Source organism: Semicossyphus pulcher, unplaced genomic scaffold, assembly GCF_022749685.1.
Source record: "Semicossyphus pulcher isolate SPU_LCO1_2020_fin unplaced genomic scaffold, fSemPul1.0.p SCAF_27, whole genome shotgun sequence".
Taxonomy (NCBI): Eukaryota; Metazoa; Chordata; class Actinopteri; order Labriformes; family Labridae; genus Semicossyphus; species Semicossyphus pulcher.
In genome coordinates, this window is record NW_027211701.1 from 4,237,301 (window position 1) to 4,253,080 (window position 15,780).

At 40.4% G+C, this 15,780-nt stretch overlaps 1 protein-coding gene across 1 annotated transcript in view; it reads left to right on the top strand.

Annotated features, from left to right (window-relative positions):
* Positions 1 to 6,666, top strand: part of neurl1aa (neuralized E3 ubiquitin protein ligase 1Aa) — an 87,726-nt gene extending 81,060 nt beyond the window's left edge. Inside the window, exons 5-6 of the mRNA XM_069677080.1 lie at positions 2,547 to 2,696; positions 3,648 to 6,666. Coding sequence (XP_069533181.1) covers positions 2,547 to 2,696; positions 3,648 to 3,889 — 392 coding nt within the window. The 3' untranslated portion in view covers positions 3,890 to 6,666. The remainder of the gene's footprint in view (positions 1 to 2,546; positions 2,697 to 3,647) is intronic.
* Positions 6,667 to 15,780: the final 9,114 nt, after the last annotated feature.

Genomic DNA, 15,780 nt, shown 5'->3' on the forward strand with positions numbered 1-15,780 from the left:
CCCGAGAGGGGAGGTGCCCGGCTGCCAGGGGGATTAACTAGGAGAGATGGACAGAGAGGGGGAGGGGGGGGTAAGGATTCAGTTCCTGAGGGGAGCCACTCGTGCAGCAGGGCGATCAGGCTCCAGTAATCCGATGAAAGGTGAAACATGACGAGTGCAGTCGCACCTTGTAAGGGTGGCGCAGTGGTTAACTTATCAACACTCACAGCATGGAGGCTTTAATCTGAGCCTTTACACACATACAGTTCATGTGTTGTACATGTAATCGCGGCGGTTTTCTTTAGCTGCTCACAGACTTGATCCTGACTGATCATTTTAAAGTCAAACTGAAACCGTTTCAGAAGAAGACTCGGCCATGCATCTGCTGCCTTCTGCATAAGGTTGTTCTGTTGTATCATAGTTTGTATCTTTCTCTCTGTATTATTGTTAGTGTTTTGTGGTCAAGTCACTTTTGTGTGCATTATAATAGGGACAACAAGTGTTTGCATAAATATAGTGTTTCGGTGTGTGCTCACACGTATGACCTGCAGAGCTTCTCATGCACACTGCCTGGATAAGGAGTGTCATTCTGCCCGGTGTCCCCTGATACAAACTTAGGGTGCTCCAGGTGACCTGTTACATCATGTTACACACTGTGCATACAGTACAAGACATGCACACTCCAGGGGGGCTTGGGAGCACCAGGGTAACCCCCGGTATGCAAACAAAAGAGATGCCTGACTAACCCCCACCTCCTCCCCAAAATACCACCTCACAGCTGCTGATGTGGAGTCATGCGAGTGACATGTCCACTCACCAACTGTGACAAAAACACTGCTACTCTTTATGACCTGGCTGTTATTGGACGGGTTGTCTTAATTCCAATGACCCATTATCGGTTTGGCCCTCAAATGAGACGGGCCTCTGTCTGGTGTCCCGGGGCATCAGTTGGATTGATCGGACTGCCGGTGCAGATGGCAGCAGAGGGATGCGGGCTGGCAGACTGCTGGGACGTTCGTTAGCGTGGGGCTGTCATCATGATGTTGCTGGTCAGTGTTGACGGTGACTCTGCCACAACAGATGACTCCGGTTTCACTTTTTTTTCCTCCCTCTGTCAGCTGTCCAGGAGAACAGACACACCATGAAATGTTCCTCAGCAAGATTCACCACAGTGGATTGATGCTTTTTGATAAAGTGGCTCCTGAAAACAGGACGCTTAAATGTGCTCACAGCAGCTGATTTGTGATGCAGTTGTCTGTGTGCTATTTTTGACAGCTAGCTTCAGGGAAGGTAATTAAAGTAATCAGCATTTACGTTGGGAAGCAGCAAAGCATTTGATGGGAATTCTTTGTTGATGATTATATGCTTGCTCTGCAAGGCAGCTCATTTGCATCTTAATTTGTTGGGTATTTTGGTGCCTCTGAAATACCTTTGATGGCAAACTCTTCAAGTTATTTTAAATGACAGAGAATACAAGCAGATTAGTGACATTAGACATCGCCTGTGGGACACATTTAATTAAATTTTTATTAATTTAAATAAAACAACACATTTTGCCTCTCTCTGCTGGTGCTACTGCTGGACGGGTTAGAGCTTTCATTGTTTTTGGTTGTATTTTATTTTATTGTTTTCTGGCCACATAGGGGCAGAGGAACAAGCTGGAAGCCTGACATATGACAGATTATTGCCCTACAAAGCTGCTGTGGCTAATATGTTAGCAAAGAGTTGCCTTTTAACTAATTAAACAGACATTAGCAGCAACACCTGACTGTTTAGCAGGCTTTATCTGACTGCCGTTTGGTGCTAGTGAGTAGTGTACACTGGATTTGTCAGAGCATTTTTTTACTGAAAACAACTCCCTGTTGCGACTGGAAACAAAATGGATAAGACCTAAAGATAGCTATGTTTACAACCAAAACAATCTGAAAGTGCTAACCCTAACGTGTCTGTCTAGGCATCATAGGCATTTCAACATGTGTCCCCTAAACTTCTTGGAATTCCCATTTGTTTCCACCATCCATCATGTAAATATAGCATATGGAAAGAATGGAGGACGCCTGCTTTGTTTCCCAAAAAAGAATGGAGGGAAGAGCTCTTTTCTCCAGTGATTTATATGTGTGCATTTTTAAAATGACTGCTCTCACATATTGAAAAGCTTTCTCTGTGATTATACGACTGTGTAACGCCTCAATAATGATGAAAAGTTCATCCTGCTTAGGTTCTTTTTCTGTATTATTTTGTATAAAAAAATACAAAAAGGATGGAAAAAGGAAAAACCTATTGACCCATGCTGTAATTTCTGCTTTCTTTGTGATGCTTTAGCCATTAAACGTCTTTTTTTTAAACTTTCTATAAGAGAGAACTCTTAGGTTATTCTTATTTGGTTTCCAGTGTTTTAGACTAATCTTCTCTCTCTGTGCTGTATGCCATTGTGCCCTTTAAATTCTGTTATTCTTCCAATGCAAACTACAGCATCAATCTCCACAAATTGACTGGTTACTGAAGTTACTCGAGTTCTCATTAGAGGTATAGACAACTAATTCCCTGTGTTTATCTGCTCCGACTAGGTTCCACTCATCTCGGGGATCAGCGTGCCACTTCGAACCCCAGCTCGCCCTCCTCCTCTCCGCACACCCCCAGCGCCCTGGGCAGTGGCAGCTCAGATCCGGTGCTGAACGGAGGCCTGTGCTCTGCTGCTTACTGCAGCTCAGCGGGGGGTAGGTACACCCAGATAGGAAGCTACTACTGCAGAAGCAGAGAATCAATCACCACACAGGGGACTGAGAGGAAACCATTATGGGACAGTAGCAGATGCCATCCTGCAGCAGTTAGGAACAATGGCCAGCGCTTCATGGTCCCACAGCTGCTGCAGATGCAGCTGGATGTAGGAAAATGTACGGCACGTGTTATGTCACATAGCAAAGTCATGTAAAAGGCCTGATGCAGTGTTTTTTCTATGAGATCTTCATAGATGGTACATCAATAGTGGACATAGCATGATGTTGCACATTGGCCGTTAGCTGTTTTGTATTTTGGCCGCCGCCATCTATTTTTTTTGCACTTTAGCTAGTAGGCTATTCTGTTGAATGGTGGAAGGTATTTCTATCTTATCTCAGTAAACTAAAAAGTACTAATTATATTGGCATGATGGAAACAACTCTTGGTAGTTAAGGTTGCTAGCATGTGGTGTAGCTAAACGTGTAACAAGTTGACCTGTTAGCTGCAGTAGAAACTGCTAGGAGCAAATGCTACCAAAGCAAATATGCAGACCTTCAAAATTACAGCTCAGTCAATCTCATTCAGACGTGTCTCGTCTTTTCTCATTGAACTTTTCTTTTGCTGTTAGCCTAGCTAAGTAGCTAGCTTACTATGTAGCTAGTCCCCATTCATTAATACTACTTTCAAAGCTCTGATTGCCCTATTGATTCTACAATAGTGAAAAAACTGCAAGCACAATACAAAACATATTTAAGTTGTTGATTTCCTATGATCCTGGCAGATTCAGTCATTTTTAAAAACATCTTGCAGAAGCTAAGTTTTTCTCTTTGTCACCTAAACTTCATTACAAGTGCATGTCTGAAAATACATGATATCACATTTAAAATCATTTAGCTATGTAACTCATCCTATCTTTCCTTCTTTTACATTTTATTTCAATTTCACCACAGGAACTAATCCCAATTCACCAGTCAGCCTCCCCAAGTCACCTACGTTCCCAGCAGGCCGTGGGCCTTGGTCCGACGAGTGCTCTATCTGTTACGAGAACACGGTGGACACAGTCATCTACTCCTGTGGACACATGTGTCTGTGCTACACCTGTGGCATCAAACTCAAGAAGATGTCCAACGCCTGCTGTCCCATCTGCAGAAGGCAGATCAAAGACATTATTAAGACCTACAGGAGCACGTAAGAGGACGACGACCAACTGACCGACGGCCTCCCTAAGAACAGCATAATCCCAGAGTCGGGGAAATTAATGTCTAAGTTCAGGGAATATGAACTCTGGTACATACAATTAATGTTGGTTGAACCTTTCCTAAGCCGGTACGCCTACACTGGGAAGGTCTCTTTCTCTTCAGAGTTGCGGCCACAGCCACCCTGCAGAGGGGGCACAGGGAGTGGCAGGGGATGTTGCAGTTAGAATTTTTGCCAGAAGTGTTTGCTCTCTCTGGTATCTTGACAGACTTTAAAAGAGACAACCAATTCCAAAATACTTTATTTTGTTGAGCCATGTTCTTACATTTAGGGACTGCTCTCAAGCAAATGAGTCACTTTGGAGCTGAATGTCTCAACAATAGTTTCCTTAGAGAAAGCTCCTGGTGCGTGTTTCTGACTTAACCAGTCCATATAAAAAAGCACACCTGCAGCAGGTTACATCTCAGTATGTCACAACTTGTGTCTGTGTGTTACTGAGACATGAAGATGAGAAATCAGTCTGGTAATGATGAAGTGATGGATTTCTGTAGTTGTTGTGGTGATTATCAGTGAGTGATGTGCTTAGAGATGCAAGACGGTGCTGAGTATATTAAGTAGGATTGTAAAACCTCTTGTACTCGTATAATCTAATGTACCTTAATGGTAGTTCTATTGCAAATGTCGGTGGTAGCTATATTGTTGTGCTAGCTAGCTGCTTGCTCTGCAATGTGGTATGTTGCACTGAAGCTTCATCCTCTCAAAAATGCCCCGTTACTGACAGAGGATAAAGAATCAATCTACGACCCTGCATCCAGCCGACTCAGCAGCTCCGAATCTATGAAAGGAAACAGGAAGTGGACAAAAAATGGATTATCCTCAGGGCCAGCAATCTTTTCTCAGAAGATGTGAATTATTTCTCTAAACATTACCTGTACCCATACCTAGTGCACTGTGAGCGCTCACGACAAAGTGAGTTCCTCTGAAATAGTTCCCATAACACATAAATGTAATGGACTCTGCCATGGTATCAGAAGCCACCACAGCCTCCTGCCTTAACCCAGAGATGGTCCATTTGTCACATGCGGATGTATCGTATTCTGTGTTTTCCAAAGCCCCTGAAAAAATTACCAAATAATGCTGTTGTGTGGCACAAACTGTTCACTCAGACAAGAAAAAAGCACACCAATTTAAAGATATTTTTGTAACATAAATCCATCACATTTCCAATATTTAACTATTAAATCTTCTTAAACCTTTCGACAGGCTTCACCAGCAGAAACAATCCTTTACAGACATACTTTAGGGGCGCATATTTTTAATATTTGTATGATTCCTTTCCCCTAATTTCAGTATAAAATCCCCCTTATAATTTCAGCTGTAAATACAACCCCTCAGCAGTAAGCCATAGCTTATTACAGGAAGCTGAGAGGCTGTTTTATACAAATAACATTGTACTTCATTTTGTAGATAATCTCCAAATGGGGCTCAAACCTATGCTGCTATGGTGTTTGCTAGCTGTCCTCTCCGGGCAAACGCTGACAGTGATGTTTCACACATCCCTCTCCCACATTACAGTTTGATTACGCTACTGCTTGAAGTGTTAACTCACATTTGAATGTTATCTTTATGTATTTAGAGAGATTTTTATCGGTGTGCTTGAATTTAAAAAACAAAGAAAAAAACGTTTTTTTTTGTCTATTAAGTTTGTTTTGATTGATAATCATGATTCATTAAGTTTTCTTGTTCATCCAAAACCCTGAGAATCTAAATTCATTCTTGTTTTCTAATGGTGAGAATATAGAGGGTTGCTTGTAACTTGCCGCAATCAGAGATATTGCAGTACACAATCAGGACCTCGTTGCTCTGAGGGGCAAGATATAAACTCTTGGTTTTATTACAGTTCCTGTATTTCAGGTGTCTTTTTTTGTAATTTATCTTCTTGTGTGTGAGCCCATGTTAGAGAGCCCCTTATGTATTTATATCTCTTATCATTATATAGTCTGAAAGCCATCGCCGTATGGTAATGATAAATGTCACTTTATAAAGCTACTGATTGTAACCTTGTAAATGTTTAGGCCAGCGTTGTTTTATTTGTGCAGATTCTCCGACCAAATTTTCTTTACTTTCAAAACATTGTATAAATGTAATTCCCTGTGTTTAGTTTGGGCACATTCATTAATTTTTGGACCACGTTAATTGATACAGTTTGTTCAGAGCTAAAAAACATTTGGCTGATTGATCATATATAATCTATCTGCACACACATTTAATGAAAGGATGTAACGCCATTTTTATTTTAGTTTTTAATTCAAAATACTCCACGGCTCCTTGAATGTTACTGATCCTGTAATTTACTATTTATTTATTCCTCTAAAACTGCTTTCCTGCGTGTTTGCTTTCTTTCTACATTGCCTCTAGAGATACGAGTGTGTCTGGACGATCTTACAGCAGCACATTTAGAGATTCTTTCTGTAGATTCTTGGTACTTTTTAGTCATGCATGGGTAAACTGTTCACTGTGCGTGAACATCGGGACCAACGGTAGATGAGCATCAGAGTGGAACGCTGTTAGTGTTCATGTAGACTGGAACCAGTGGCTAGAAATAATCTATATATACAGTATATGGCCATTGTTGTGACACAGAAGCTTAAGTACTTTGCAAACCTGCTTTTCCTTTCTTTTTCTTTTGAAACAAAGTGTTTGTTTGTGAGCTCTGTTCAGTGTGAGTCGGATGATTGTGGTTAATAAACTTTCCGGATGTGTTTGAGCAAACTTGTTTGTTTGTTTTGTTCCTTAAAGTTGCATTCATTTATCTTTTTCAGCACAACAAGCTCCAAACAGCAGTTTAACAACCATAACCTCATAAGAATGTAGGATTGCTTATTTCTATCTCTCATTATTTGTGAAGTTGCTCTTTCACTCTCCTTTAACCTCTGTTTTGGTCTCCTCCAACTGCTAAGAAAAGGTTCTGCCACATTATGTCTGCCTTGCACTAAACATCTTTAATGAAGGCTGAATTTAATGATGTGAATCAGAGGTGGAGCCAGACGTTACAAACATTGGGGGCTAAGCCCAAAACTAGAAGGGTCCGAGCACGGTCCCCTGGGGAGATTTATATCTATTTTGAAGCCATTTATATTAGTAACACGCCTATATTCCATTCAGGAAAAAATGATAGGATCCCAATAAAAAATAATCTTGTTGCCTGGGCAGTTTTGAGTCGACAGCCTATTTTTTGTATCTATATGTTTACCATCTCTCTCTATCAATGGGACTCCACATCACAATAGGTGTTGAGGATGACTTATTTGCAATGCCTGCCACATAAAAAAGGGCACAAACTGTCTAATATTTTTTGTGTTACATAACATTGGTTGGGAATGACGAGACTCCCTAAAAACATGGTATTTCACCTGTGGGGGTGCCTTACGTCCTGCGTCACACAGTGTTGTCTCGTCAGCTTGCATTCAGCGCTCGTCTTGTCAGTTTTCAGATACGCTAGCATAACCATAGCCCAAAAAGTTGTTTATTATGCTAATTTTTGCTTTAACTCCAGGATTAAACCTACAAGAGACCTCACGCCTAAGTGTAACTTCAAACTTCTTTGATAATTGAAGATACACTTAGATTCTATCATTGTACTGCTGGCATGGTTATAATGGTAAATGAACTAAACTAACTAAATAGTGCTATCAAAATATATTGACATTTAGATAGATTGATGTCCAACAACAAAAACATACTAATATGGGGGTCTGTATTCTGATATCAATATAGTATCTTGCATCAATACATGCCCAGCCCAAATGAGTTTACAAGGCATTAAGGCATTAAGCTTCCATGTACTGTACTTACTGTACTGCATTTAACAAAGACCAAAGCCATGCCCATCCGGGTGAAATACCGTGTTTTTAGGGAGTCCCTGGGAATTACATTGACATACACAACGGTAACATTCTGAGGCCGTTTTCATTTTACTTTGCTGCAGAAGAATTGTCAGAAATTAATTTTGCTAAAAGAAATCTGTGACAGTTGAACTCATGCCATAATAATCTGTGATAGTCTTATGGCAAATCAAGGACCCCGAAATATGCCGAGTAAATGTGGTCTTCATTACTCTGAAGTGAATATTAAGCTGACGGAGGAACATTTACTCAAATTATCTTCAATTTCTTACAAAAATAGCATGATAGAATTGTTCTCACTTTCTCTTTTACTCCTCCCGTTCATCATTCTTTCTTACTCCTTAAATCCAGACAGTCATTTCCACCTCTGACCTTTACTAAACAATTCTCCACGTCTGTCTTTTCCTAACGTCTGATTTTCACTCCTTCCTCCCTCTCTTCCTGCTCATGCTCTATGTGCACTTTTTTCTCCACTTCTTTTGAACATTTTAAGTTCCCCAGACCGCATATGGTATGATAACAGTTAGATTTGATATTTCAATAAAGATCAAGCTTCCTATGTGTTAGGATATGAAGACATTGTGGGGCCTTACACCCCAGTAGGGGGGCCTGGGGGATTGAAAGATGGAGTTAGTTAAAGTTTTTCCACCTGGACCTGAACGCATCTCTCCTCTCCTCTGGTTGTTACTTGTGTGGGGAAGTGCACAGTGAGTGGTTGAGTAAGTAAGAGAGAGAGAGCGACAGAGTGATGGTAAATGTGAGGGGGCAGAGAGAAAGGTTTGGAATAAAGTTGTCAATAGGCAGAAGGCTGAAATTTACCATCGTACCTGGGGCTACATTCAAAACGTTTGAGGCTGTGAGGCGTCCCTCAGAGACCGCCTATATCACCCATGCCTTAAGAAGAAGAAGACGAGATACTTTATTTATCCCAGAGGGGAAATGTATTTAGTTTTTACTCTGTTAGTACAAACATACTACACACACAGGCCCGAAATAAACACATGCACATGTGCACCGAGCTGTGGGGGATTCAATGCCTTGCCCAAGGACACCTCAATTGAGCCCAGGAAAGGAGCTGGCCCGTACTCAGCTACCAGCCCCAATTCCCTGCATGGTCCATACTGGGACTTGAACTGGCAACCCTCCGGTTCCCAAGCCAAATCCCTACAAACTGAACTAATGCCTACCCCAAAGCTGGCCCTGATAAGACGTAAAAGTTTCTGGGCTTTTGAGAAAGCATTCAGGGCAAAAGCCTAAGAAGGCCCCCCCAAACCCCTGCTCCGCCGATGATGTGAATATATCGTCAAAAACCAAAAGGTGCTGTCTTTGGTACCACGCAGGGCTGCTGTCACCAAGTGCTAACTGAACCCAACATCATAACTTGAATGCTTGCTTCCTACGATGACACTGTGGTGATAGTGGGGTAACAGTTGGCTCCATTGAAAGTTAAAATATGGAGGAATGTCAGCTCCTAATGCTAACCAGGCTAACTTTATGTCCGCAATCACGGCAGATACCGAAAACTCCTGCACACGCAGGGGCAAATGAGGCAAAAACTGCTTCTGTTCTGCTCCTTTATTTCATTTTTCTTGTTAATTTCCACCAAGGGCAGGATAGGCAGTAAGTTTAATAGGAATCGCCTTTTAGTCTTGCAAAAAGCGACCCTGCAAGAACCAGTCTTTTCATGATATTTTAGTCTGTGACCAAAATGCCTGAGAGGGTGTCATAAGTCCTCTAGTGCTAAGCATTAGCTGCTAACGGCTCCAGAGTTCCCTGTGTTGGTTGACATTTACTTTTACTTTACATCAAGATAAAAGCTTGGTTTTTACAGGCTGCTTTGCCTTTTATACCTCGGATCTGGTGATGTCCTGGATTGAAAAATCTCAATATACCTCTGTTTGCTAATGGACAGTGCTCTGTCAGACCCTTCTGCAGGAATAATGACACACTCAGGCTGTGTGGATTTAAATGCTGTTTGGCTCTGTGCTGCTGAGGTGTCACATGTGTTTTTTTTGCTTTTACTTCTGCGATAGGCTGATGTGTGAAAAAGATGTGTGTACCCAACGTATTACCCATGTAAAAGTAACTAGTATACTGGTACTGTAAAAAAATTCCCGTCATGATTTACTTGGCGTCAAACGGTGGCACCAGTCTGAACACGTCTTCTGTTCAATTTCATTTAATAACTCAAGATTTATGAATGGCCTTTACTCTAGCTAAAGGGCAAAATAATTTAAGTGTTTCCTTTCTTTTGCTAAGGCACTTCAATACCAGCAGTTAATATTTCCATAATGAAGTAGAAAAACAATAATTTTGTTTTTCTACATCACCTCTGGGTTTGTATTCACAGAGGGAAGGCCTTCTGTGCCTTCATTGATTATTTTCAAAAAAGATCACCCACGTAGTATTTTAATGGTTCTTACAGGGACCCCTTTGAACCCTCCTTCAGTAACCTCTTCTGTAAATCGAGCTGTTACAGGTTCCTCTAGGAACCCCCCACATAAGCAAGGTTCCTGAACATCCCCAGAGTTCCTCAAGGCTCTCCTGATTCTATGAGTGTATATAGATTTGGTGTTTGCATTACTACTTAAAGCTACAGTAGGCAACATTATTTCATAATAATTTGATTAAAATAACAAATTTTGGTCATTGCATTTCCCTAACATCGCCTGCCCCTTAGTATTTAGTTTGTCCGGTCTGAATTAAACAACCAATCAGGGTTAGCTTTCCACGTAACTAGCCAATCACAGCGACTCTGTACAAACTAGTGTCATCCGGCTTCTGCGTGACTTGTGTCAGCAGCGTGCACGCAGAGGTTGTGTCAGTCAGGAGCTTTGCCAACTTGCGGTAAATTTCCTGTACCTCCTTTGCTGACAACGGCATATTCTGCTAAAGAAGTAAGAACTTAGAGGAGACAAAAAGCTACAAAGACAGCCATAAATAAAAAGAGGGATCAGACGAGTGGGAGTGTAAAGGGCTGAAGAGCGAAGCGATGCAGAGGTAGCTCTTACGGTAACAGCTAATGGTAGAACTAATCTCCAACACCTGGAGGTAAAAAGGAGGTCCACACCAAGAATCATAACTATAATGATAACTTTAGTATTATTTGAACATTTTGCCAGCAATAAAGTACACTTTTTTGAAAAAACAGCATCTCTCTTATCTCTCTCTCCTTGCCTCGGTGTTGCAGACAGAGCACCGCACAATGGCTGCACGGCACACACAAGTTGCAAAATACGTGCATGTTTGGCGTAACGGATCGATACAGAGAGGCAGAAGGTTTTTTCCTTGTGAATGTTCATGTCGATTACTGCCACTTTAATTCATATGAATGGAGACATTGTCATGGATAAGAGTCACCTGACCAACCACTGTAACTACCAACATTTTCTTGTGGCTTGACACAAGACAAATCTTAGTTCTTCTAAAGATGTTTTTGTTGTAGATCTGGTGTGTTTATAGCAAATTTTTAATATTAATGATAATATTTTGTCAGTGGGCATAGTTGGCAAAACAATCATCAGTTAGATTCCACCCACTAAATTTTTGTCAGGCTTTCAGCTGTAACACTCGGCCTTTTTTAAGCAGTTGAAGTTGTCTAGTTGACATGGAGCTGTAGATGTTCAAACTTATCAGGCTTATCGTCCATGTTGACTTTGTGTGATGTGGTCAAAAGCTCCAGAGCAGGTCAGTAAACAGGCTGTGTCACCAATATGTTCAGTTACTTCTGCATAGACTGATGGAGATAACCATGGAGTTTATGAATTTAAAGCTATGTGCATTGAGCAAACTTGTTTATTTCCTTTAAGTTAAAGATTTTCATTTAAATAAATGTCTGTTAAGTATACTATCTATCACCGAATGAGGTAACACAATAGTGATTAAGCCAATGGCCCACTGATGAAAGCCTTTGCATTTGCAGTAGTACAGACTGGGTGTCTGTGGCGACATTCGCTGAAAAAATCACAAGCAGCGCCCAGTTAGTGACGCCTTTTCCTATCAGCCAGCAGTGGTTGGTCTGCCAGAGAGGGTAGGCGGAGCTAACCGGCTGCTTTTCCGGTCTCTGCAAGTGCTGCAAGTAAACAGTAATCTACTATGGCTGAACAAACAAAGAAAAGATTGATGACTACAGATACAACTTAAATAAGTGAAAATCCAAAGAAAAAGAAACAAATTGGGCACTCAGATGAAGGCAAACAGTCTAAAAAGGAAAGCGACCGTCAGCGAGGAAAAACAAGAGTTCAACTGTCACACATGCAACACTGTCTGGATATCTGAGAAGTGTGCCCCAGCAATTACTGTTTATCGCCATGGGTGCCACCAAAGAGAACCAACACTTCGAGATTATATCTTGAAACAAGGAGGTCGGACTTTTCTGCAGTTCTGCAGCGTTAATTTTGTCCTGTCTTGCTTTGATATTGCTCTTTTCATAAACCAGATCAGCCCACCAGCATCATCTCAACACTTGTCAAACTAACTTAAACACTGATCTTCCTGACCTGCTGCAACACTTTACCAAAGACACTGATTACAAAAATCATAGTGTGTCTGTTTTAACTAATGTTGATTGCTAGCTTTAATGCTTAACCCTAATTAGCCTAACTAACATGAAATATGAAAACACCAAACCCCTTCTGCACTCCTCATTGTTAACCGGCAGCCTCGTTCATCATCAACATTTAATAATTTACTCTTTGTTCCTTTCCCAACATCGGCCCTGCACCATTAAGTTGTGTAGATGACGCAGGGTTTTTCTTCCTGTAAAAAACATTGTTATTAATTTCATAGACGTCTGGTTGAACAGTTGACAAAACAATCTTCATCAAAGTCCAAAAATAAAGTTAAAGTGCTTCCTCTTACAATCTCGATTTTGTCTCTGAGACCGAAAGAAAACGAAACATGACTTGTCCTTTACCTCACACATATCCAGCCGTGCCCTTTGAGGTCCGACTGAAACACAATGCTAAGTCATCCGTGGGGCCCCGCATTCTGTTACATCATGTGCTCAGCCTCTGTCCCAACCACAGCTGCTGCTGGGGGGCCTCAGGGTGACAGGTAGGGGATCAGGAGATCACTGGAAATACTTCCAGCTTTGAAACTTACATTGTAGATGTGCTCCTGTGGGAATGACTGCACTATAAATTCATGAAGTACCTCATCCAGACGTCTCCTCAAAGCTCCCCGATAGCCATCTGTCTGCAAAAGACCGGCTTATGACATCCCCATATTAAAGAACTGACTAAGGGATATGAATAAGATGAGTAATAAGCTCATGAAAAGAATAATCCAGACGAGTGTATCTAATCCTTTCCATTGTTCAACTGAGCATTCATAACCCTGCCAGAGATCGTCATCCCTCAATGTTCACAGCCAATATTATTACTTATGCCATATAAAAACGGCCTGAACATAATAGAATTTCATCAAAACTCAATGTCAACGTACATATTGAGTTTGTAATGTGCAGGTCTATTCATATGAAAATCTCCCTGTGCTCGCTCTCTCTCCCTTCATCACTGTAATGTCTGCAGGAAGCAAGACTGGTTCAAGAGAGACATCTAGTGGAGATGTGTTGCTATGGTCACCTGTCTGTCAGTCAGCACATGAAGGGTTAAAGTTTAAAATTGATTGTTGTGGGTTAAAAAAGATTAAATTGACTTAAAGACAAAAACATAAGCAGAGGTTCATTTTTTTCTGGAGCTTTCAGCAGCATCTCACAGTCTTCTTAAGTGGATGAAACCAGACATCAAACATCATCTCAGCTGTCCTCAAAGTGTCCACAGCAAAAACATAGAACAGAAAAAGGGGGATTGCAATCTCTTCTATTCTGTATGAACGTATGTTATTACATGACTATATTCCATACTTTTGTCACATGATAACTGAATTATCTCATGACTTCGTCAAAGATCGTGATACAGGGTCAGAGCTCGGGAGAAAGCAATTTCACAGGCCTTGAGGCAAAAATGAAAACTCTGATGTTGAAGATTTTTTAACGATGGGTCAAATGACGTGAGAGGAAGCACTTTAACTCAGTGTGACTGCAGTGAATTTAAAAGAAAATGATTACCTCAGCGGGCAGTTTTCTTGTGTGTTTTAGTCATTTAGCTGAATGTTTGTGGTTCATATGAGCTTACAGAGTGTGTGCAGGGCTTTGATATATAAGGTCAAACGATAGATGTTGATGTTTAGATAACTATGTAAACCTACAAGTACAAACTTACAAGTTAGAAAAATCTATCTCAGCAGTATCTATTGTAACTTTCTCTGGCAGAATGCACCTGAGCCACAGAGGTTGGGAAGCGGGGTTAAAGGACATTCTGGTGTGATTGCTATTTGGTCACCATGGTGCAGAAGCTATGCAGAAGATTCATGTAATTTAGTCTAACTTTATTGTCTTCATACGCCACTGAGCAGCTTTCACTGGGATGAATAGGCCCTGCATGTTTTATCCAGTTTTATTTTTGACTTTACATTAATAGTTTTCCTGTTTCAAACTGCCTCATCATTGTGTTCCAAGTTGTTTTCAGCAAAAATCTCTGTTGAAATTATCGATAGCTACCTGCTTAGCACCAAACAACAGGAGTGTTAGCAACTTGCTAGTGAACATAGTCAGCAATTTAGCAGCTTGAAAGCAGCCAACACAAAGCTAACTAACAAATTAAAGAGTGTGAATATTCTGGTTACATTTATCAGTTATACAGTAACACATCTCCTAATGAATGCTAGTGTTACTCTGCATTAGCTGATACATTGTGTTACCATGTGCGATGCTTAAAATGCCTAATGAGATTCAAATTTGATCTTTTGATATTCTCTTGTTTTGTCAGCAGAAAACATGTTAAAAGTATTCAAACCACTTCAAACCAAACAACAGGCAAAGTTAGCAACTAGCTAGTGAACACAGTGAAGCATTTAGCAGCTTCAGTGCTAAATATTGTATTTAGGAGTTTGTGGAGACCAACACTAAGCTAACTTTGCTAACTAAAAAATGTAAAAGAGTGTGAGGATTCTGATTACAATCATCAGTTATACAGTAACACAACTCTAAATGAATGCTAGTGTTACTCTGCATCTGCTGGGTGTCTTTATAGGCAACTGTTAGCTATCATTTAACGTAAAATGTTTAAACAGTGATACATTGTGTTAGCATGTAACAATGCTTATAATGCTTAATATTGGCCTACAAATTTGCTTATTTGATATTCTCTCATAATTGTTGTTCAGGTGTTTTGTCAGGAGACAATCTGTGAAAAGTATTTAAAGCTATAGAAACAAATAACAGGCAAAGTTAGAAACTAGCTAGTGAACATAGCATTTAGGAGCTTTAGAGCTAAGCCAACACTAAGCTAACTTAGCTAGCTAAACAGAGAGATACTATTTGAGTAACATTAATAAGTAACACAACTCCAAATTAATGCTAATGTGACTCGGTGTCTGCTGAGTGTCTTTATAGGCAACTGTTAGCTGTCATTTAACGGAAAATGTTTAAATAGTGATACATTGTGTTAGCATGTAAACAATGTTTTTAATGCTTAACATTGGCTAACAAATTTGCTTATTTGATATTCTCTCATAATTGTTGTTCAGGTGTTTTGTCAGGAGACAATCTGTTAAAATATTTAAAGCTATAGAAACAAATAACAGGCAAAGTTAGAAACTAGCTAGTGAACACAGTTTAGCATTTAGGAGCTTAAGAGCTAAGCCAACACTATGCTACCTTAGCTAGCTAAAAAGAAAAATAATATTTGAGTTACATTAATAAGTTACATCAACAAAACTCCAAATGGATGCTAATGTTACTGTTGGATTCATTAATAGGCAACTGTTAGCTAATATTTATCAGAAAATTTAAATACTCAATATTAACAGAGTGCAACAGGATAAATTATCTGGTACATTTCAGTCTTAGTCGGGACTCACCTGTGTTTATATGTCATGTTTATCATCCCGTCATCCCTGTCTCTCTGCATGATACTAT